The following is a 26,147-nucleotide window of genomic DNA, read 5'->3' as shown; positions in this document are numbered from 1 at the left end:
AATCTAATAAAAAAAACAGACTTTTATACACAGAAAAATCTATATATTCAAATTTGAACAAAAAGGAAAATATAAATGAACGATTTTTCTTTCATATCTCATTATTATATACGCGTGAATTCAAAAGACATTCGTTTAAAGGAAAATTATCTGCCGAAAGATATGATATCGAAAAAACTTTTTCCTGAAAAGAATTCAATCTAATCAATTTTTTCCATTTTCTTCTAAGAAAATAAATTAAGAGATGATAGGAAAAGCGAAAGAAAAAGGAAGAAAACGTAAAATGAAGAAAAAGTATAATAATAAGCGTTAAAGAAAAATCCCATTTCCGTGCGACAAAATTCATTGTCAGTAATTTACTAGTTTTATAGAAAAATATAAATATATAACTTGATGATTTTTGAAAAACGGATAAGAAAAAGAAGAAAAAATTTTTGGTTACAAAACAGATAATTTTAACGAGAAAAGAAAACATATTTATTCGTAGAAAATTATCGTATAATTATAAAAATAATACACAATTGTAAACATTCTAAAGAAAATCCAAAGAAGCTTGTATGAATCAATTTATGAATCGTATTCTAAAAAAATAGAAGGAATGATGACAGAAAACTTCACATAAATGACGAAATGTAAAATAAAGAAAAAGAAAAAAAAACAGCGAAATAATAAGAAAAATATTTCTTCAAAAATGCATATTTATAATAAAAGAAAAAAAAATATACATATATTCAAAGAAAATGGTCTTAAACTAGAAGACACGCGATTATAAACACTCAAAAAAAAACATCAAAAGAACTGAAAAGAAAACTCTAGTTAATTGATTTCTCGATCTTATTTTTGAAAAATAGATGAAAAGATCACAGGAAGATATAGTAGAAGAAAAATAAAGAAATAGATATAACAATAAGAAGAATAAGAATAAGCATAGTCTAGATATGTTACCTTTAAAGTGTATATAATTCAGTTCAATCATGAAATAACTAGACGTTTAAAAGAAAGTATATAAAAAGAATTTGATTATTTAACTATACTTAAATTAATTGTTTAACAAAATAACTAGATAATATTACTAGGTAATACTTAAATATCTAATTAACGTTAAATGGTTATAAAGTCGCATAATTCTCATAATACTTATTCGATCGTTTCAAAGTAACGTACGTTAGAAATGTGACCACTTTCCATGAATAATGGCCAATTCCATAGATAACTTACAAAAATACGATATAGATGACGGTATAGTAAATTTCACATTAACTATTTCACATTTCGTGAATTTATATATTATTTACAATTAATTGAAGTATGCAATTCTGGCTTATTTCATACTTTAACAAGTCGGTATAGCTATAACAGCCAGATATTTCATCAATTAACGGATTTCAGGTTTGAACGGTAATAGAGAAATATGGTTGGTTGTTATCGAACAGCGCATGTGTTCTAGGTAAAGTAGGAGAAAGTGAGATAGAGAAAGAAGTATCGGGGCGCCGCGACGGCGTCGAACGACGTCGAACGGCGTCGAATGGCGGCGAGGGCAGCGCCGATTTAGTCCAAAGACGAGGTGGATAGTCGCAATCATGCCACCACCCTGACGCACCACGTTCCCGTATCTACTACGGTGCGTCTCGAGAGACAAGGAAAAGGGAAACTAAATTCGCGGTTTTAACCACTCAGAAAAAGAAATCATACAGAATAGATAAACGTAGGATAAATAAATCATTTCTTTTTTTTTTTTTCGTTTTTATCTTTCTCTCTCTCTCTTGCTCGTTAATGAGAAAAGAAGCGGAAGAAGGAAAGAAAGAGAGGGAGAGAGAGAGAGAGAGAAATAATAATAACTAACGTGCATCGAATAAACGAAACGAGAAACGTGAAACGTGAAACGAACGATTGACCGAGAAGAAGTGAGGATAAAATCGACGAGAAGCTCGCGAGTGCGTCGATAAGTAAATCTATTAAAAAAAAAGGAAAAGAAAGAGAGAAAGAGAATTAATAATGAAATAATAAAAATAGAAAGAAAAAGAGAGAGAGAACGAGAGAAAGAAAGAGAGAGGGAAGTTTTTTCAAAAAAAAAAATGTCAAAACACAAAAACACGTTAGTGGTTCTTGTTTGATATCGGACGGTACAAGAAGTAATGTCTTCTTCTTCTTCTTCGATTGAAAGCTTGCGAGGTTACGCGCAAGCTCTCTCGCATGCGTGAGAAACAACCTACACTTTCTTCCCACTCTTTCTCTATTTCTCGTTCTCTCTCTCTCTCTCTCTCTCTCATTCTCTCATTCTCTTTCTTTCCTTTTTTTCTTTTTAACTTTCTATTTCATGTGGACACGCAAGTGTTCGAAAAAATAGGGACACGTGTCAAATAGTATTTTTTCTTCTTCTTCCGTTTCTCCTTCTTCTTCTTCTTCTTCTTCTTCTTCTTCTTCCTCGTACACGTTCAACGAAAGGAGGTTGAAAGAGAGAGAAGGGAGAGAGTATGAGAGAGAGAGAGAGAGAGGTTGCCAAGTGGTGAAAGCAGTGCACGCTGCACGTGTTACTCCAACTGAGTCGTATCGATCGTCCGGAAGTATACGCGAGAATTGTTCTCGTCGTTCTCTAGTACACGCGCGTGTTACCTACAACGATATGGCCCGTGTTAACACGCGTGACTAAATATTATCTTCCATTTATTCATATTTATAAATAATATTATTTTATCATCAACAACAATCTTCTGCTTTCGATCGGTGTCCGTCCGTAAAAACAACCATCGAATCCTACCTGTCCACCAATTGGGATATTTTGATACGTTTGAAAAATGATTGTTAGAAAGGTTAATTATCGTTGAAACGAATCTTCGTAGTAACCAATCGTTTTTTGATATCCAGTGATGTGAAGTGATCGTTTAGAAACGTGTTTTAGTTTTCTACGATTCAATTTAAAGGATTTTTCTAGACAGGACAAAAATGATCGTTCATCGCAAGATCGTCCGATGCTTACACAATCGAGTGAAATTTTATATTCATGGGGTTAACTTGAGAATGCTATAGGTATGCGCACATGGTATGAATTATTTTCTAAACGGTGTTACGAATGTGGTAATCATGTAAAATAAATTTACGATCGATACTTGACGTATTTTAAAGATATTAAATCCAAAGAATATTCTTGTTTTTTAGTGTAATAATCTGTTATTAATAGCTACGTAAAATTTGATATTATTATTTGTTCGTATTTTATGAGAAAAATTCTCTTCTCATTTGATCTCAAAATATATATATATTTTCTCGTAGGATGCGAAACGTGTTACAGTGCGTGTTCTAATCTCCAAAGTAAGAATGTTTATGCGTTCCGTATCTACTATGTATTTTCATTTTCGAAGCTAAGCAAAAGTCTGCTTCGCGGAAAGTAGAATCGTCCACGAATTCGTTCACTTGATTTTGTCTTTTCATTTCTTCATCGCGTAATCTAGTTTTATTCTAAAATATTCATTATAATTTGCTATGAAACAATAAACTATAATACAAGAAAAATACAAATCAATAAAAAAAAGTAAATGTTAGCGTAACATTTGTTCAAGTATACCAAGTAGAACATTATTATAATTACTTTTCTGCTATTCGATCGTTATCATAACGATAAGTCTCTTCTGCAAATTTAATTTTGCAATTCATTCTTAAGAAAAATAATTTACAATTATTTCACCCGTTCTTCTCGATATGTAAAATCAAAATTTATTTTTGTTGTACATCCCTGCATGATAAAAAAAAAAGAAAATAAAAATAACCGACGAAAGAAAAAATCATAATTAGCACGATATTCTTACAATTTTTCTCGCTTTGTAGAAATTTGGCGGAGAGAGAGAGGGAAGGGGAAAAGAAAAAAAAAGAATGAAATTTTTCTTCGAATCGGTAGCGGCGCGTGGTGGGGTGAGAGGAGTGGGGGTTGGGGTAGGGGGAATAACAGACTAAACAATGATTTGGGATATTTAGCTATTGGTGTAAAAATCATGTCCTAAGCGTGCGTACGAAGGTCGGCATAAAGGAAGATGGATATGTTTATTTTCCGTGATCTAATATTCGGCTTCGTGGTATGATATACAAGTAGCGTGGGTTGATATCAGTAGTAGTCAGCTGTGTCGTCAGTGGCGCACGCTCCCGCGCACGTTGCTCCGGATCGTTCTAATATTCATTTGAACGAGGGGTGGGGGTGGGGGGATAACTGGGAGAATGAAGAATGCGGGAAGAGAAGGGGACCAAGAAAAGGGAACTGTGGCTGAGGGGTGGGGAATAACATTTGTCTCGATCGGAAATTGTGTCCAATACGATTATTCTTTTTCAATCTTATAAGATATATATGTATCTATATATATATACATATATATCTTATACACTATCGTGCATCGTAAAAAGAGACGTGCAAAATCGTCGTAACTATCTCGGTTGGCACAGACCTCGTCACCTTTTCGGGACCGAAGAACCGCGTAAAGTTTATTTTAATAATGCGTACGTAGAACGAGCGCGTCGCGCTTGCTTCTCCGACACGGCCTTTTCTATTTCGGCATTTCTTCCTTTTCGCTCGAATCTTTGTCGAAACGAAAACAAAAAAATCAAGAAAAAACAACAATGGATACCTATATAATTTCTTTGCGTTCAGATTTGATCCACGGTTGATATAATATCGTAGAAAATATATTTTATCGTTTTGTATAAATATTTTTGTGAAATATACATTTTCGTTCTACAACGTGTGTTTGAAATCATTTTTAATGATATCTATGATGATCTGTTGTCTTAATGATTTATTGTAACGATGAAGGTTTAATTTAGTGGTCCCCGATTTTTAGAATAATTTTTCGTAAAGTATTTCTTTTGATCGTTCCAAGTTTATTTTAATACAATCAACGTGTGGATATTATCGAAAAGATAATTTAACGACACGCATACATTTTCGCGAAAGCATGTGCCAAATTTGTATTACAAAATTTTAAATAACATTAGTTAACAGATCTTTTGTTTTGATATTTTATTGTTACATTGAAGATTATACGATATTTCGATTTCTTAGTTAATTTTTCGTAAAATAATCTTTTCTAAATTATTTCTAAATTTTTTTTTTATAATTAAATGAACGTACACATATAAACAAGAAAAACAATGTAACGGAACGCATGAATTTTCGAGACAATTACTGCAAAATATTTCTTAAAAAAATATTTAATAATAACAACGATCTTGTTGTATTATTAATTCATTGTAACAATGAAAATGAATAGGTAGTGTCGATTTCTTAGCTAATTGTAAGCAAAATACCCTTTTTCTCGATTATTTCGAGTTTATTTTAATAAAGCGAACGTATATAATATATTAACGTCGCTGGTAGCATCATCGTTGGTCTTTTTTAATCTCGTCTTTACTCCCTATCCACCTGAATCTCCGTATGAAGGAGAAACAAAGAGAGTGAAAGAAAGGAGGGGTAGCGGGGAAGGGATGCTTGCTTCGCTCCGACATTATTTTTTTCGTATATTAATAGTTGAGGATCGATTAATTGATTTCTGATGTAAATAAATAAAAACCAAAGAAAATATAGAAGACTTGTGCGTGTAATAATAAAAAAATATAATACAATGAGTAACTTAAGGAAAATGATTAAAATTTTTAATTAAACGACGGACAACTAATTAACGTAAAATTTAAGTAAAATATAATACACGAAAACGGGGAGAATTATTGAACGAAATCGGGATGGTCTACTATCTTCTTGTACTGTTCCATGTTATTAAGAAGTACTATAGAGAATGAACTGTTCGAAATAATTTCGAAATAATTCCATTCATAAGTATCGTTCGTTTTAATTTTTTCTAATTCTATAAAACTCTTTATCGACAATATCGTGCTTTTTTTTTAATCTGTTATCAACTAATTTATTTTCTTAAACAACGTCATCTAAAGGGATCAACTATCAAGTTTCATTTGATCCTGAATAGAAAGAAAATTATGAGCGATAAAAAAGTTATGAATAATAAAAAAATAGTGTTAAGAAGTGTTAAGAAGAAAAGTGCGCGTGCCGTATGTTCGTACGTTCCGATTGATTGTGTGTGTATGTATCTGAGAGAGCGAAGCGAGAAAAAAAAAGAGGGAAAAAAAGAAAAAAGTCGAGTTTAAATTTAATATTAAAAAATAAAATCGAAATAATGAAAATAAATGGTACCATTAATTAATTAAATAATAATGGTACCACCAATTAAGAAATAGAAAAAGAAACGTAATAATTGTGATCATTGTAATATAGTTTTCAAAACAACGATATATTTATTAGTTTATCGATAATGCCATATATAATAATTGATAGTAATGATTAAAACACAGACGTTAAAAGTGAGCAGCTTTTTAACGTGGAGAATTTAATTTAATTTTAATATTAAAAATAAACTCAAAATAATGCAAATAAATGTTATCATTACTTAAACAAAGAAATTACAAAAAACCGTAATAATTGTGATCATGTAATATAATTTTCAAAACAATGATATAATATTAGTTTATCGATAATGCCATATAATAATAATTGATATTAATGATTAGATAAACATTAAAAGTGATCAACTTTTTAACGTGGAATAACTAAGATAGTAATATCGCGTATTCAGAAACATTCTCGCCGATTTTCCGAGCGCGTCTCGAGAGTAAGAGAACTCCTACTATTTATAAATTGGTTTGAACCCGGTCGCATTGGCGATCCTCGTCGTCGTGCGCGGCGCGTTCTGGTGCGGCTCAAGCAAACGGGCTAAGCCTTCGGTCCCGAGCTACTCGTGCTGCCTCGTGGAACCTCGCGTGGGGAACAATTCGCCACCCCATGATAAAAATAGAAGCTCCTAGCCAGCTAGTCCAAGCTCCGACCTAGGAAAGAGAGGAAAGGAAAGAGAGAGAAAGAGAGAGGGAAATCTAGTGAATGCGAGTACGAGTGAGTGTGCGAGTAAAAGAGAGAGAGAAAGAGAAAGCTACTGAATACAAGTTATAAGTGTATTAGTAGAAGAAGGAAAGAAAAACAATGATATTCAAAGGAGAAAGATAGATGATAAAGAAATAATACAAAATCTAAAGATATAGATAGAACAATGAATATATGATAAAATAAGTATAAAAATAATGATAAAATCAGGAAAGAAATCAAATGGAGAATGATTCTCAGAGTTAGAAAAAGAGTGTAGAATTTGAGTATAGCTAGAGATCGATAGATCGGAAAGAACGTTTGGTAAGATCCAACATAAACGACGTTGACGAAGAAACGAAGACGACGCACCGGCGCGGCGCACCGGTGGTAGCCGATGCTGCTGCTGCTACTGGCACGTTTCGATGCCGTCTTTCCATCCCTCTCTCTCTCTCTCTATTTCTTTCTCTTTCAGCCGAGAGCTTTCAGTTCTTCGTCATCCGTCGTCTTCGACGCGAAGAAAGTGCGTCCGTTTCTTTGGCGAAGCACACGCGAGATTAGTAATAAGCCTCGCTAAGATCGGTCTTATATTAGTTCGTCATTAACGCCGGCGTTAAACAGTTTACGTACCTGCTGCCGCTTCAAATATACATTCCCAATTGAAAAGAAAAAATAGAAATGAATGATTAAATAGGGGAGAGTTAAATTAATGATTTATATCGATTGGAGTTTTCTTTTGGTACGGGTTTCGGAGATATTTTTTCTTTTCTCTTTTATTTATAATTAGTGCTGGTGTTTCTAATGAAGATGATGTGAACCATTTTGATAAAGAAAGATATATATATATATACACATATGTGTATGTGTGTGTATATATATATATATATGTTATAGATAGATAATCGAGAAACATAGAGAGCGCGCGCGTGAGAGAGAGAGAGAGAGAGAGAAAGAGGCACATTCCGAGCGGATCACGGATGCTTATAGAAGCGTTGCGTAACGGCGTCAGGCGAACAGCGAAATTGCGGCGGCTGCGGCAGCAGCAGCAGCGGCTTCCGAAGCGCGTCGAGCTTCGGCAAGATCGAAAGAAATTGTAGATCATCATCTTACGGTGCCTATAAGGTGGTAGTGTCCATACGAAAGAAAAATAAAATTCGAGGAAGTAGAAGGAGGAGAAGGTGGAAAAAGGATTTTGTGCGAGTTAAAAGTGGATCATCATCATCATTGGTGTCACCTAAAACAGGATCGGATACAAGGTGTTCTCGTGATCTCGATCAGGGATCGAGGAGAGGAAAGGAGAGAGAACCCTGGCCGCGTGTGAGAGTGCGCGAGTGAGTGAGCAACGACCTGTCGTCGTCTAAGAAGAACACGAAAAAGCCTTCAAGTTGCTAGGGTATGTTGGATTAGCTTGCTCCGAGGGGATTCTCTAAGTGGACAGGTAGAGAAGATTGGGGTTGTTAGATACGAGCAGAGGAACAAGCTGTTTCGTATAAAATGAGATAGAAAGATAAAGAGTGAGAGAAAAGTGAGAGAGAGAAAGAGATGGATATATCCCTTTGGTAGTATCGATTCTGCTGGTGTCTCGAAACGTTTCAAGGCCAATCTCGGTCCCTCAATCTACACATTTATTGACACACGCACGTCCGCACACACTCGAAACGCGATAGAGAATTAACGCGCGCGCACACGCACACACGCATACGTATAGGTAGAATTGTCAATTTTGTTAATTTTATTACGATCGATTGTTCTTATTTCGCATCGATATAAGTTGATCATTTTCGCAGGATAATCTCAGGATGATATCGTTCGAGCTATCTTACCGCGTGATTAATAGCCTCCACCTAATGGCCCGTGGTAATATAACGTCGTTTAATCCAACTATTTATTATTACATAATTTTTGCACTTTTTCGAATAGAATAAAATATTTCGAGATTGTGGTCTAGAAAACTGATCCAATTTGCACAAAAGACCGGGAGCTTAAATAATAGAAGCAAAAGAGGGTAATTCTCATGTTTAGGTATCGTAAACGGGGGTGGTTGTTGTTCGGGTATCCTACAGAGATTTAGGAGGGAAATTTAGCAAAAAGGAAGAAGAGGAAGAAAATAAGGAAGAGGAGTGAGAGAGAGAGAGGGAGAGAGAGAGAAAAGAGGGGATAGCGATAGTAGTATTAGTGCTAATAGGTGTTGGTGGTGGTGGAGGTGGAGAAGGATGGAGCAACGTCCAAGAAGACGGGGAACTTACGGACGTTGCTGACGAGGAAGGAGCGAGAAGAGGAGGAGGAGGAAGAGGAGGAGGAGCAGGAGGGGGAGAGGAAAGAGAAGAAAAGGAAGAAAAAAGAAAAAGACAACTACAACTATAACGACGACGACGACGACGAGGACGACGACACCGACGACGAAGACGACGACGAAGACGAAGAAGAAGAAGAGAACGAAAGCGACGAAATTAAAGAGACGAACGACGGTGCGTGCGACAGCCACGAGACATGCAGCAACAGCAACAGTCCGGACAGCAGCAACAGCAATCCGGAGCACCGAACGGGGTGGCGGGTGGTGCCCAATTGCCTCAAACAGGTGGTGTCAGTCCTGCCCAACCCGGTGCGACTGGCACGACTACTGCTAGGCCACAGGTGAATGGTGGTAGATTCGACTTCGACGATGGTGGTACTTATTGCGGTGGATGGGACGATGGCAAGGCTCACGGACACGGTGTTTGTACCGGACCCAAGGGACAGGGTGCTTATTCCGGTAGCTGGCACTATGGATTCGAAGTCTCTGGTGTTTACACTTGGCCAAGGTATGATATTTTTCTTATCCTCCTTTAACTTTCGTCAAAACATTCGCACGTGTCTTTTTGTTGAAAACCATTTAGTCTTTATAAATCTGACTCATTTTCCATCATGGATTCTTTTCCTTTTGTTGGTTTATCTTACGTTAATCGTGGAAGAATAATAGAATTAACTTGAATAGGTTTTCTTTCGAAACATTAGCTTTCAAAATTCCACTTTGTGTATGTGGTACGCGATAACACTCGTCCGTGAATCTTGTTGAAAGCTTTTATGGATCCTTCTTCTTTTTAAGAATCCCTATTATCGATTTTATGCTCATTAGACTAGTTCTAACAACATTGAAAATTGTTATGTCTTTTCGACTATCGTTGAAGTCGTTAAAAGTTAACAGAGTGTTCCTCATTTTCCATTACCTAACTTTATTTCGACGGAATACTGTAAAAACCGTGACGAAATGACGCGCTCGTTGTATCGCACAACAGCGGTGTGTTTCGGAGCAGAACGAAGGCACTTCTTCGTTCGTTCGTTCGTTCGTTCGTGATGAGCGACCTTGACACATATCTCTGTATATACCTGAAGCACGGGCAATCTCCTGATCCTGAAAGTGGGTCATAAAGTACAAGGACACCGCATCCGGATCAGCAGGATTTCATCCGCAACAAAATGTCTTTATCTGTTTCTATCTATCTGTTTCTCTTTGTCACTTTAAGCGTCGTTAAATTTCGAGCTTTTAAATAGTTTGATTCGAATGTCGAATAATTTTCTTGTAAATATTTAAGCTTTCGCTAAAGATTTTTTTTAATGGACGAAAAAAGCGGAAAAAAGAAGAAGAATACGTGGAAGTAAAGGAAGAAGGGTTAAAAAGAAAATGGAAGTTTGCTATTGGCATGCAACGATATCGACGAATTTTTTCCACGAGCACGACTGAAACGTTTTTAATAAGTTCGACCTAAATGATTAAGCTTTCCGAGTAACGTGTATATGAGAGAGAGAAAGAGAGAACTAGTCATCAACTAAAAAATATACCACTCACTTTTCTTCCACCGAAATTGGCCAGCTCGAGCAACGGAAGAATGCACACTCGGTGCTAATTATATTTAGATCGATGATTAGCTGTCACCGTGAAAAAGAAAAAAAATACTCACTTCGTATTTCAAACGATAGATCTTCGTTAATCTTACCACCACTCGAATGATAACGAATACAAATTGAAGATCGATAAAGAAAAAAAATATCCATCTTTATCGACCTTATTACTAATGGATGAAACTTGGGGAAAGATTTACTACGTTCTCGGTTAAATGAATTGGAACAACAATACAGACCTTTTTATTTTTGTCGTAAGAATACTTCAGATAATTGTTCGTCGAGTAAATAAGAATAAATAAGGAAGGTATATTGAGAACAATACCACTACGTCACGATACGAATCATGGTTGTTAACGTTTAACAGTTTAACAAATTCTTATCGTGATATTTACATCAATGTATGCAAGTTACAGTATATCTTAACAATTATAAATCATCCTTTTCTGCAAGCAGTACCATTAAAACGACGTCATATAAACCGTTAGCAATTAACAGGATAACGTTAGATGATATCTTCGTTTGTATGCGACACAAACACTAATACGAGATGCTGTTTATAGGCACTCAGGTCACGCACACGAACGTTAAAAATCCAACGAAATGGATAAATGGAGAAAAGGTAATTTAGAACGAGTTAGAAGAAGGGCAAGATTACGATCGTGATATGAAAGATAAAATCGATTTTTTTTTCCTTTCCTTCTATCCTTGCCCTTTCTTGCCGCCTCCTCCCCTAATCCCCGATTCCACCTCTCAAACCTCAGTGGTAGAAAAAAAATCATATTGAAAACGAAACGAGACGTCGCTGTTAACCCATTTGCATCCGCAAGCGGTATAATCCAAGCACGATGACTGTTATTTATCATCGAGCGTGGAATAATCCAGCAAGTGAAGAATTTCATTTAACACCAAGGACTGGAATAATCCGCATAAGTGTTGTGAACAATACGTTAACAAAATTTGAAACTTTTAGTGCATCATCTTAAAATTAGATTACCAGTTAAGCCATTTGCTAAATTGATTTTCTCCATAAAACTAAAAGTAAAGAAAATTGATAAGAATACATATATTTGTTCAATAGTTAAGCAAAATATAATGAAATCCATCAAATTTTGAGGATTAATTAAATGCACTGACAATAAAATTAAAAAATAATTTTTAATATCGTTTTTGTTTGTGAACGATATAATTGTTGGTATAACGAAAAAAAAATGTTGTTTGAGGTAACAATTTTTTATAAAGTAACTATATAACTTTTAGCGTCAAAATTTGATTCAGATATTAATGAAAATTAAATGAAAAAAAAATTAAAACATAATGTATACATTATAATTTTCAAATAAAATGGTAGATAATAGGAGCCCCCGCCGAGTGTCAGTTCAATTTATAAGTGTCAAGTTTTGATTTATAAAGCTTAAGATTATAATTTAAAATCATGATGTAAATGGTTTTAAATCGACGTGGTTGAGTTAAACCGAAAATCATCTCACATCGTCCAAAGTCTTAGCGTTTCCGGCTTCCTCCTTGTTCGGAGTAGAAGAAGAAGAAGAAGAAGAAGAGGAGGAAGAGGAGGAAGAGATCGAGCAAAAGGTGAAAAAAGAAAAAAATAGGAGCACAGAGGGAGGGTGGGAGAAGGATGAAGATGAACGGAGAAATGAAATAAAAAAAGGGGAGTAAAAGAAGGGGAGTGAAGAGAAAAGGGGAAAGAAGAACGTCGCGTCGTATCTAGGCCGAGGGGAATCCGTCGTTTCGTTTCCGTTTTAACTGGAGCAAGGTCGTCGTTCCACGTTTTCCTAGGGAGCGTCCGATAAATCTTCTCGTTTCTCTTCTTCTTCATCGTTCAGAATCGAAATCAAGAAACACTTTTTGTGTTCTAATCCTAGCAAACGAAATATTTACGATTTACAATTATTTTTTATATTAAAATTATCAAATGATTAGTTAAAGTTTATTACAAACATTTTTTTTATATATAATATAAATAATAAAATCCAGAATTTTCATTGGCATTAACTTATTTTGGATATGAAAAAATATCCGATGGTCAGGTCAATTATTTTTTTTAAATGAAAAACAATTTTTTCGTAGTGTAAGTATTTATATTTTTGTAAATAATATTTTATTTTTTCTGCACTAGGATCAAATAAAAATTTAATATTATTGTTAATCAAAGAATTATTTTTCTTGTATTATTAACTCTGATTTGATAAAAATACATTCATTATTAGTAAATAATTAAATTATTTATTAATAATCTCGCAATTAAGGATTTTTAATTTTTAATTTTAACGAGTATCAAGAAGTGGTATCATTTGTTTAACCAATAAAAACATTTATTACTTTCTATCAAACAATCAAATATTTTTCATAGCTCAAAATACAGATAAGATAATATTATTGAATAATTTGAATTTTATTGTTTCATTATCAGCAGTATTTCACAAGCCTAAAACATTCTAATTTTTTGTAAATTTTTTTTTTATAAATAGGAATATCAAGAAAAAGAATCATTGAATTTGCCGTTAAAAATTTATTTTATCTTGATGTTCTTCATAATGTTCCTTTTTTTCCAAGCATTAAATATTTTGCATAACTCAAAATAAAGATAAAATAACTGTATTGAATAATCTGAATTTTATTGTTTCGCCGTAAGCAATATTTTACTTCTAGTTTAATTCTATTTTTTCGAGTTTTGTTTCCAACGACGCGTCAAAGGCTGATTGTTAATCGTTTGGAAACATTTGACGTTCGAATGGTGACCCTAATGTAATATTGAGTTTGGCATATCACATCAGTTTATTTTCTCTTTAATGCTAGGAAAGCACACGGGTCGTAGCCTTCTACGCTTTTTGTTGAACGAAATGTGTTCTAGAAAAAGATTCGACTAATGATCTCGACAATAAAAGAAGTGAAAAAATCAATAGATTAGTAAAAAAAAATAACATCTTACCCCCCATTTGTTCTGGTGAAACATTTTTCAATAATTTTCCTTCTTTATGCGAATCTAAATATCATCTTTTTTAAAGTCCTTCTGAATATTTAAAAGGTATTTTACTATAAACATTTTATTTTAATAGTATTATAGTTTTACATTCATTTCTTTAAAAATTTTTCATAACTTATTTATTGCTGGTAAATAATTAAACAACTTTTTTTATGTCAAAATTTAATTCATATATTTATCTATATATCAGAAAGATTTTTAAACATTTAATTAAATATACAAATTTGTGACAGTCCAAACGTTTTTCTTCTTCGCTAAACAAATATTTTCCTATTGCTTCTATGATTTTAGCTATTCTGCTAATTAGAAATATAAAAATAATTATTAAAACGAGTTTGACTCTATCTGGTAACGAAATAAGAGAGAATAATCGTTAATAAAAGAAATAATGGACACCTTTAAAATTGATTATTAATTTTCATATTTTATGTATCCTAAGTAAATGAAAATCATAAGAAAGCAAAACAAAGTTTGAATTTATTTTAGCTCGTGGTTTAATTTCACTAAAAATGTTAAATGAAAATTTTAAAAATACAAAATCAGTAAGCAAATTTTATAATATCGTAATGATCATTTTTAAAAACACGGTATTGAGAAACTGCATGAATTTTACCTTATCAAATCCTCCTTACAACTTTGTCAAAAATTTTGGTAATTTGAATTTTTAAAAAAATATTCTCGAAGAAAATATAAACATAAAAATCTATTTGTTTCAAATGTCAACGGTAAAATACGCCGTAAAGCATAACGTCTTTTTACGTTTCTTTTCGTCAACAAATTCATATAAAAAGATTTCGTTTCTAAATGAAAGAAATCCGTTTATAGGATAAGCGTGAATGAACTTGACATATTACCAATTAACAATAAATTAGTTCTATAAATTCAAACAAAAATACTGAATGATAAGACCGATAACCGAATTCTCTTTTGCATCTTTAATTTAAGTAATACGAGACCACGTGGTAAGCTACGACGCCACTGTTAAATACTTTTGAATAATTGCTGATAGTAATTAAAATTTAACCGTTGTTTACTGAGAATGTATAAATTACGTAATGATAATCGAACCATATTCCCTCTTATTTTCTAAACTTAATATACAAATTTATATTAATATAATAACAATTATTAATAACAAAATAAATAAAATCAAGAATTATTATTTGCTCAATTGATTGATTTATATTCTGCTAATAATTAACAATAGTTTATTTATATTACATTTATTAATTATATATTATATTATTTTTTATTTTATTTTTTGTTTCGAGAGAGAATGGATAATAAGATTCGTAAGTTTTCATGTTGAAGAAAAAGAGTTAAAAGAAAAAGTAAACATCATTGATGAGGGCTCTAATTATTTGATTTTACGAAAAAAAATCTCCATTCAAGAAATATTATATAATAGTGATCTCCTCGGTTATCCTATTTCAGTGGTTCGGCTTACGAAGGGCAATGGCAGAACGGCAAAAGACACGGTCTCGGAATGGAAACCCGTGGACGTTGGATTTATCGTGGAGAATGGACTCAGGGATTCAAGGGACGTTATGGTGTCAGACAATCTACTACATCTACGGCGAGATACGAAGGTACATGGGCCAGTGGTCTTCAAGATGGTTACGGTTCCGAGACCTACGCTGACAGCGGTAAGTCCAACTTAAATTCATTCTTTTCTTATTCTCACACACATTTATTCTAACTGTAATATAATTATCAAAAATAATTATTCTTAAACTTCGGACACAATTGTGTGTGTTTGTGTTTCCATTTATTTAAATAATATTATTTTTATAATTTAATATAATATTCATTTATATTTATAATATATTGAATACAATATTATATTATAATATAATATTAATTCGTATATTATATTAATATGTTAAATCCAAAAATATAAAATATTAATAAATATAAGTTAAATAATTTTATACAATTATTTTTACCTAATTAATCACAATTACTGGTTATCGATAAAATGCATTATGAGATAAAAATAAATGTTGGTTTATATTTTTGTATTTTTATTCAATGATAATTTATAAAGGAAATTCATAATAAAAATTAAATATAATTCATAACAAATTTTATATAATATTATACATATTTATACTGACAAAACTTAATGAAGATTAATAGGTACTTGCTTTATTTAGGTATAAAAATCTATGGAAGCAAATATATTTCTTCTACGTTCTTTTTTAAGTTTCTATTCAATGTCAATACAGAATAGAAGAAATATAAGTAAAAAACATATACGTAGCATTTATATTTTAAAAAGTAAAGAATATAAGATAATGGAATCGAGTTTTACTTATAAATATAAATCTTTAGAAATAAATATAATTTTTAAACTTTTTTTAATGCTATTCGATATCAATTGAGAATACAAAAAAATGTTATTTAGAAAATACAGTAGGATTTCAATGAACTGATCCTGAAATGAATGTTATAAGACGCATAAAATTTATTGATAGATGTTTTGTATTATGAATGTTGATATAATTAGTTTTCTGTTTTTTAAATATGAAAAGTTAGTATTTTATATATAGGATTAAAAATACAAATTATATTCTTAAAAATGGTCTGATTATTTCAGTTTTTTATAATTTTATGGTTAATAATTAAAATTTCATTAATCTTTGTTTTTTGTTGTAATAAATAAATATGAATGCATTATTTCTTTTGGTATAATATAATACATTTAATTAATACTCAAGTTAAAGGGGGAAAATAAAATAAGTGACCTTTAGGATTTCTATATTATATTCTAGTAATAGAATACTTTAGTCAACGTATCAAGTTTTATAAAATTTACATGCAATTGAAATAAAACTATATAAAGAATAAATAAAATTTTTTTTATCAAGAGAAAACATTGTCGACAAACATTCTAATTAAATCGAAATGTATTCGTGTTTCTCTTTCAAATATTTTTCTTGTTAGTATTACTTTACTTTTTATTACCGTCAGGTAATAGTAGCAGTATCTACTGCTACTAAGAAATTATGTAGAACATAGAAATAAGTTCTAAGAAGAAAAAAGTTGGAACTTTGATAAAACAAAAAGTTTTACGGAGAATAGACTCACAATCAGTCAATTTCGTAAAGTCGGTTGCTGTCGAATTTAATGTAGGAAAAATTACCGTATGAGAAAGAAAGAAAACTTTGAAAAAATTAAATGAAAATGAAAAAGTTAATCATAAGAATAGTGATACAATTTTAAATCGAGGTTTACAATATCTAAACTAACATGACATTGTAATAGAAGTAGATTTAATATAAATGAAAAGTTTCCTAAAAATGCACTTTTAAATGCACGATTAATAAAGCAATACAAATGAACATATGTTAAAATATGAGAACATATAAATACTATTGTTTAATACATGTTTTAAACAATGTATGCACGAGTATACATATTTTTGTCACTATTAAAAAATACACACAAAATAATATCTTATTTTACATAGAAGAAATGTGTTTTAAAAAATTCCATCCTAGTCTCGAGTAGCCATCAATTTATCCTCGTCGTTTGCTAGTTAATTAAAAAGGTCCTTCTATAATTTATAATAATTAATAATAAATTATTAATTTATAAATAAAATAAGTATTACAATTTCTTAGAGTGTTTCGGAAATATTTCAAATAATTTTGAGGATGAAGTATTTACATATAAATTATTCAAAAATTGTATATAAACAATATATATGTAAAGGCTTGATTTATGAATCATAACCGAAAAATTGTATTCCAACATGAATCGACAAATTCATAGCAAATGTCCAAAATATCTGACATTTAATTAAATGCGTGCATGGAAGTGTCAAATAATACAATATTATATTCTTTCAATGAATTTTATGACTGTTGCATATAATTTTACAGGCATCTACGATATCTCGATAAAACATTTCTTCACTATTTCATTTCATTTATCTTTGGTATTTATGTAATATTGGAAAATTATTCTTGCATCATTTTTCTTTGTAGAGTAGCACATTCAGTGAATATTTACATTAAGCGAAATGAAAAATAATTGTGTCTATATATTAAGTATTATAAATGTAATTGAAAACTCTCTCGTTTTTAGTCAGTGAATTTTATAAAATTAATACACAACTAAAAATGAAACGAAATAGAGGGAAAAAAATATATTTTTACTTACGATACGGCGATCGATACAATATTATAAACAAATACATTTACAATTAGACAATTTATCAAAATTTTAAACATCGTTGCAATCTTTTTGAGGAAACGAAAATTAAAAAGCATTCATTTATGCAATTTTATATTCAAATGAAAAAAGCTTAATCAATGTTTGAATATTTTCAAAATTATAAACAACAGTAATAAAATCTTTGCAAGGAATACGACAATTCATAATCCGACGTTTCCATGCGTGCGTTGAATCATGTGCAGGATATTTTGAACATTTCTTATGCATTAGTCACTTTTTTCTAAGAATGCAATCTTTCAATTATAACTCATAAGCCAGTCATTTCCTGGCAAATATTTATATTAAAATTTTTGTCTTTTTTTTGTGTGAAAAACTCATTCCTAAAATATTTCTGAAACATCCTGTTTACAATACTTCGTAATAATCTTATATTTTTACAAAATTATTAATTTAAACGTACTTTTTTTTGTAATATCTTATATATAATTAATTTACACATTTTAAAAAAGATTTATTCTAACGTATTAAAGAAATACCTTGTACGTAGTAGTAGATAATAACTTAACATTTTTTAAACCCGTATTTATCTTAACGAATTGAATATATTTAATTTTTAGTTTCACAATTAATTTTAAAATCAATCGATGCACGTTTGAAAAGCTTAAAAGTTTAAACGTACAACCGACTTCCCTTTGATTGGAACGATTTGTATCTCAATTTGGCAACAGCGTCATATAATTTTATTAATCCAACTTAACAACTACTCCTCTGAGATTCGTTCACGAGTACACAAGTGATGCCAAGTTCGAGTCTCGTTTTACTTCAACAAGATAAAAGCGTTCTCCTTTGTAGATTTTTTTTTAGTCGAATGCCAAAAAAAGAAAAGACCATCGATCGAAATCAATTGAAGAGTTTTAGAAGTTTAAACGTGTTCGGTACGGTTCGGATTATACGATTTTTTGTTTTAACTGCCATCTGGTACTTCAAAGGAGATATTTGTTCCTAAATTAATCATTCCAAGAAATATTGTTTTCAAGCCGCAGTTATAAACGTTAAAAGAAAACATATGTTTGGGATAGAATCTTTGCTGTTGTTTGTATAACTCTCTAACAATGAAATAAACTATATTCATTTTTATTTTTAACATTTCGCAGTAATGAGATGCTAACTAAATATGAAATAATAAACAAAAAAAATCAACTCTCCGTTGGCAAGGTAGAATATATTAATGCCACTGTGGATGGGTTTTTTTCAATGTTATTGTTATCTAAAAAATCTAACAAAATTTATGAATACTCTTTAGCGCTTGTAAAAAATATTGTTTAATAGTTTATTTTGTTATTTATAATTTCAATTTAAAATAAAAATAATTATTCAAATATGGCACTGGCCCTAAAATATCCACGGGGTTATCGGCGGAAAGTTAATCATAATTAATATTGAAATTTATATAACATTATTATTGCTATACTGTGTGATGCATCTTACTTGAATACCTCGAAAAACTTTTAAATTGTACATCGGATAAAAAATAATTTCAACAGAGATTACTTGGTATCAAAAGGCGCCTAATCTGGTATATATGATTTGTTTAAACGTGGAGATATTTAGAAGATTTGAAAATAAATTTTGGTTTTTTAAATAAAATGTTCTATTTTATAATAACAATTTGAAAGAGCATTAATTTCAAAGTAAAGAAGTATTAAACATTGTCCTACAGCTAATTATTAATGAAATATTTACGAAAGTTTGATCAGCATAAGATTCAGTTTGAAAGATTAATGTCACCGAATGATGACGGTGTTTATCTTATAATTTTTATCAACTTATTTACTTTCCTTGTCGTAAATTTATTTCATATGGAGCATATACTGATATAATAATATAACATTCGAATACTAAATCGGCATATATTAAAAGTTCCACTGTAATGAACTACACTATGTTTATTAAACGAGACGTCAGAGTAAAATATATTTCTTTTTTATTTCAAATTTTAGTGGTAATGTGGTATTATTTGCATATGAGCAAATTAATTAGAAATAATTAAATTAAATATTCTTCGTACAAATAACTGTATATTAGTTTGAGAAAACATATACAGAGGTAGCATTTGTTCGGCCAATGTGACGCTTAGATAAAATATATTAATTCTTGTTTTAAATTTTAGCAATAATGAAGTATTATTTAATTAAAAATATACAAAAAGGAATAATTAAAAGAAAGATTTTTTTCTGAAAATAACTGTAATATAGTAAACATAGATATAAAGTAAAAATATAGAAAAGTTTAACATTTTAAGCCCAATTAACACACTGTAGTAAAACATACATAATTTTATTTCAAATTTTTGTAGAAAAAAAGTATTTTATACACATGAGCAAACAATTAAGAATAATTAATTTAAATATTCTTTCTGCAAATAACTGTATATTAATTAAAGAAAACACTCAAACACACTCACGCACACACACACACAGATAGTTCACGCGACACTGGGATAAAAACTACACATTTTTATTAAAAAATTCTGCGATAAAAAGACGTTATTCAAATATGTATAAACAATTAAGAATAATTACAATTAATATTTTTTCTAAAAATAATGTTATTGTAAATATCTTTAAAAGTATTACAAAAACCCACATCTAAACAACTTGGTACATACGATTACATATATTTTATTTCTATAACCATCAATTACTTACATTCGATTCATTAAATATTTTCTTTTTTTCTTTATTGATAGAAGAAAGTACAATCAATTCTCAGCGAGAATTATTAGTAATTGACGTGATATTTAAATATAAATTTCTCAAAACAATTTGTATACTCGTATCGTACCACTGTTTCACGTTGATGTATCGAATGTTTCTATTTGAAAATTGTTGCTCACTAATCTCAATGCCATAATAAAAATTTGTACTCAAAATTGGGCGATCGATGAGACTTTGTGAATGATATCATTTGATAATACGGAAATAGTGATACGTTATCGGTAAGTCAGCGATTCACAACAGTTTCATAACGACCCCTATTCGGTATAGAATCACGTATGACGAGAAATGATCGACGAAAAATCGATTCCTTTAGTAGAAAGTATCGCGAAGTCGAATCCGATCATATTTCATTTGAAGTTACAATTCGGTTGGTCCTTGAGCGTATCTTAAAATTCATGCACTTGACTGGAACATTTATTCGAATATACTATATATTATACTCCATATCACTAGCATACTTTTTCTTTTTTAAGCATATCTGATTCACATTTTTAAACTCTTGAACCTTAAAAAAAAACTAAGATAATTTATTTTTAAGAAATTATTGAATTATATTTTATTATTGTAAAATTATAAATAGTATTTGATTTCTTATAAAAAAGAAAAAACGTTTATACGTATTTTTATATGTATTATATTTTTATGAATGAACGTAAAAACTTTTTGTAGATACGTCGATAAATTACGTACAAAAAAGTACTTACGTATTTCAATTTAGCTCTTCGCACTCCTAATTATATTTTAATTTTGTTACCAACAGCTTCTAAAACGCGTTAACATGTTTTATTTGAAATTTACTTTAACTAAACAATAAAGTAATTTAATCAGTTTGATAAGAGTAAAAACGTCGAGTGGAACTCGACTTAGGAGTACAAAGGATTAATGACTCATTAAACATATATAAAAAAATAATGTTTCAGATTTTCGTCGATCAATTCTCTGATTCAAACAGTAATCATCCTTATCATATTTCATTTGACTGTATTAAACAAATGAAAATAATCTTTTTTTGATAGTATAAAAGATTATTTTAATATCCGTACATGTATGCGAAAAATTACGTGATCCAAAATTTCATTGATAGTATATAAAATAATTATATTTATCTGATATCATAAATCTGTATTAGCATCTAATCGTCACGCGATATTTCAGTTAATAAATTAAATAACCTCGTTTATGAAATAAATATTGGTAATGACAGATTCAAACATTAATGATAATGCGAGTTGGATAGAGAAAATAAAAGTCGAGTTTTTATAAATGATTATTTTTATATCAGTATATGCAATTGGTTTCTCAAAATATATGTGGGATTCATTTCAGGTATAAATTTTAATTTAAAAAGAATTGATACTACATCGAATGCAGAAATTTAATTCTGAATTAAAAATCGGTCATTTTATTGGACGTTAATAAAAATGATATTTTATATAAATGAATTCAGATGATAACTAATTTAATGTCGAGTTACCTAATAAATGAAACGATATTTCAGATAATAATTTTCATAAAATTCAAGGTAAAACGATTAATAACATTGAATGCAAAATTATATAAACTTCGAAATACAGAAAAATCAATTATTTTTTTGAACCGGTTGTGTAGTACGTTTAGTGTTATAGACGTTGCCGAAGAAAAAGAAAGTCAACTTTTCGACAAAGTCTCTTTCCCCCCCCCTCTCTCTCTCTCTATCTGTGTTTCTGTAGATGTCAGGAGATCCTGAAAGGGCCACGTCATCTTTCCGTCGTGCGTATAGCACGCGCACGCACGCACGTTTCTTCTACGTGTTACGAAAATAGCACGGCTGATTATTCGCCACGGGATTCGAGCACCTACGCCGATATTTCACCGTATTCCGGCTGATCTTTAGAAAGCTCACGAGATTTTACCAACCGGTACGCACGTGCCAACGAACATGGCCGAGACTAGGTGAAGTTATTTTTAAAAAAATCTAGACCGCATTTGGCGATTTTCTCTCCTCAAGTATATCAATTTTTCATTTTTTTTTTTTACAAACAATAAGATTAATTTCAAAAAACCAGAACTACCTATATACACCCATAAATCCACTTTCAGTTTTAATATAATATAATTAAAAATAATAAATACTCGAACGTACAATGTAGATAGGAAAAAAGAACACAACATAGAATTTTAACATAGATTACCAACAAATGCAAAATCGTTATCTCCCTGCCCTTCCGCCCCACTAACAATTATAATAAACGAGAAACAAACGATAATCAAACGTCGATTTGTTTGAAAGATTAGTAAATTACTAGAGCAATCTAAGGATCCGTTTATGAGTCACTATAAAACCCACGTGTTCCATAACTTTTATCAAAATGACTTGTATGAATCTCGTAAATGGCTGCAACATAACCGTTTGCATATACAACTATAAATCACTAAGTAATTCAATATGGTCTTAATTAAGAGTAAACTAATGATTACAACGGTTACATCTGGCACGATTCTTCTTCGCGAAATTCATTCACACAGACGGAAATTGCATGCATTTTTCGAATAAGTCGTTTTCTTCTTCTTGTTCTTCTTCTTGTTCTTCTTCTTCTTCTTCTTTTACGTTTTCTTGTACATATTTTTACTTCATGCTTTTACATATTTTTTTTGTTTTTTTTGTTTTTTCGATGAAACCAACGATTTTCGAATAACCGAGTAACCGTTTTACGGAGCATCGTACGTCATCCGTCGTCTTGTGCTTTTCCTACCTTCGGAAGGAGGTGGCCTAAGACCCCGAAAACACGGACGAACGAAGTTGTTCGGGATATAAATATAGTTGCTCAAGAGCACCGAGCAAGATGAAATGCAATAAAACTTATCTACTACGGTTTCTCTTCGACTTCTATCTCACTTACTGCGGTATGCTTGTCTTTCTTGACTTCTTCTCTCTCTCTCTCTTTCTCTCTGTCTATCAGTCTTCTTTTTTTTTGCCGAACACCCGAGATAACTAAAGCTAAGCGCTATTTCCATTCTGAATGAAGAAAGAAAAAGAAGGAGAGAACGAGCAGCTTCCTACCGCAAATCAGCCGGATGTCGGCCTGTTTATGGCAAGTGTTAGCAACGAGGACGGTTTATTGCTGGTAACACGTGCCTTCGGTTTAAACCATCTCAAGTAAAAGTCTTACAACCGTCTGAAAATTCTTTTTCTAATTTATTATAGTTCAAAGTTACGTAATAATCATTTGTATAAAGTTTAGACTGATAAAGATTGTTTTCGGTTTTACCCTTTACGTAAATTGTTTATGTTATTTTTAGATACATATTTTAAATCATCTCGAATAAAAGTCTTCCAATCGTTTAAAAATTCTTGTTCTTATTTATTATACTTTCAAGTTACGTATTAATCATTTGGATTATTAAAAGATTATTTAGATCGATTGAGAGTGTTTTCGAATCTTCTAGAAATTATTTTTCAGATTTATGACTTAAAGTTTTGTAATAATCGTGTAATCGAGAAAATTTTTAAATAGAATACAAGTGTTTTCGGTTTTAACTTTTACGAAAACGTATTGCACTATTTTTATATCTATCCTTTAAAGTAATTCAGAGATTCTTTAGATTAATTAAGAGTGTTCCTGGTTTTATCTTTTAACGTAAAAACTTTGCGCTTTTTTCTAATAAATATTTAGACTATGTCGTAAAAATTTATAAGAATCGTTTGGAAATTAATTTTCAGTTTTATTATGGTTCGAAGTCTCGAAATAATAAATCAATCGAGAGAATGTTTCAATCGATTTGAAGTGTTTTCTTGGTTTATATTTTTTACAGAAGCACTGTATATTATTTTCATATAAATATTAGGTCAGGAAGAAGTTTCTAAATATATTATTGCAAATGTGAAATAATTTTTTTCAATATTTTTTACCCAACCTTCTCTAAATGTTTTAAAACTGTTTCGTGATCAATGTTTACTTCCTTTCGATATCGTGATTTCTAATGAATTGGTTTTAATTAATTTTTTCTATGATTTCATTAACTTTTTCAGTGATTAGTCAACCAGTACGAAATGCATTTTTGGCATCAAAATATCCAAATAGAAAACTCTTGAACCAATTTTGTATTACACGTGCTAATATCATATCATGTTTATCAACATTGCTAATTTGTTTATCCGCCGGAATCGCATTCTTCTTTTTTTTTTAAATCAAATTTTTAAATGTATCGAATATTTCTTTTTTTTCAGCTCATTTTTAAGACGTAATATCTATTAATTAAATAAACAAATATATATTACGACTTTTTGTATTAATTATTCTGTGACAAATTACTTTTCAAACGCACGCAAGTATTGTCAAATTCGATTAATATTACCAGAGTTATGCGATCCTAAAATAATTTACTGAGACTACACGAAGAAACTTTTTCTCTACTAGTTGTTTATTACGTCCAAAAATAAAATTATTAATAAATGTATCACAGGGAAGTTTTGGACAAGGTAAAAAAGAAATCAGAACGTTATGTTTTCTTTTTCTCTACTTTACTTATTCTCGATCTCATTCGTTCGTTCACTCATACTTATACACTCATACCCATGCTATTTACCATACTTCTAACATACTATATTTGAAACGATGCCGTTAGAACCAAGACACTTATATTCAACAAATAATCATCTAATTGAGAAAATGTTTACATTGATCAGAACATTCTCATGATTTTCAGGTAAATATGTTGATAAATTATTGACCTCGAAGTGGAAAGAAATAAAGAGAAAGAGAGAGATAGTGAGAGAGAGAGAGAGAGAGAGAGAGGTTTGAGAAGGTTTTTTAGAGCAGCTAGCAATGAATAATCAAAGCACCCCTGTACACTGAAGCGTAGTATTATACATGCGTGTCTCTAGTCGGTGTATACAGAGATAGAAGCCACGGTCAGTGCCGGATTACTCTTTTGCGACAGGAAAGCGAACGGAGTCTGCGTTTGTATTAGTGACGTATAAGAACGTATGTGTACGTATTTATACATACGTGCGCGAGAGCTCGCTTGCTCGTGCTTAATCGACAATTTTTCTACCTCGTTGATCATCCTTGTTCACATCTCGCAAGGGTTTCATCCCTCTTAACTCGATAACGCTTTTAATAATAATAATAATCATCATAATAATAATATTGCATTAATCCTACACACTGATGTTATTTTACATGATAAAATAGATCGCGCTTATGACTCAGAAATACATCGGTGATATAAGTAATGTACTAAATTCATCCACAATTAAAATGTACATGCATCTTCTTCGTTATTTATTCCTTTCTCTCCCTCTCCCTCTCTCTCTCTCTCTCTCTCGCTTTCTTTCTCAAAACAAAGTATATCCCTCAGCGTCAAAACGTGGAACAATATTTCCATAGTTTCGTAGTAACTCTCGACATTGGGA

The 26,147-nt window shown here is 30.9% G+C and overlaps 1 protein-coding gene and 2 long non-coding RNA genes across 6 annotated transcripts in view; all 3 read left to right on the top strand.

Moving 5' to 3' along the window:
- The first annotated feature begins 1,766 nt into the window (after positions 1 to 1,766).
- On the top strand, positions 1,767 to 9,172 carry LOC122524049. Its single transcript, XR_006305442.1, has 2 exons — positions 1,767 to 2,132; positions 9,093 to 9,172. It is a non-coding gene; the product is annotated as an uncharacterized LOC122524049 (long non-coding RNA).
- Positions 2,247 to 8,997, top strand: LOC122524051. 3 transcript variants are annotated; one of them, XR_006305444.1, is made up of 3 exons: positions 2,247 to 3,027; positions 7,802 to 8,615; positions 8,695 to 8,997. It is a non-coding gene; the product is annotated as an uncharacterized LOC122524051 (long non-coding RNA). The 3 variants fall into 3 exon arrangements; XR_006305443.1 differs by having other exon boundaries at positions 2,247 to 3,040; XR_006305445.1 differs by lacking the exon at positions 2,247 to 3,027 and adding an exon at positions 7,238 to 7,646.
- Positions 9,173 to 9,298: 126 nt separating the features above from the next.
- Positions 9,299 to 26,147, top strand: part of LOC122524047 (junctophilin-1-like) — a 41,771-nt gene continuing 24,922 nt past the window's right edge. For both annotated transcript variants that reach the window (XM_043646091.1, XM_043646090.1), the window contains exons 1-2: positions 9,299 to 9,708; positions 15,225 to 15,436. In XM_043646091.1, the coding sequence (XP_043502026.1) occupies positions 9,398 to 9,708; positions 15,225 to 15,436 (523 nt within the window). In that variant the 5' untranslated portion in view covers positions 9,299 to 9,397. The remainder of the gene's footprint in view (positions 9,709 to 15,224; positions 15,437 to 26,147) is intronic.

Source organism: Polistes fuscatus, unplaced genomic scaffold (assembly GCF_010416935.1).
Source record: "Polistes fuscatus isolate 324 unplaced genomic scaffold, CU_Pfus_HIC Scaffold7, whole genome shotgun sequence".
NCBI lineage: Eukaryota > Metazoa > Arthropoda > Insecta > Hymenoptera > Vespidae > Polistes > Polistes fuscatus.
The sequence above is the reverse complement of the archived record's forward strand: the minus strand, read 5'-3'. Positions and strand labels throughout refer to the sequence as shown.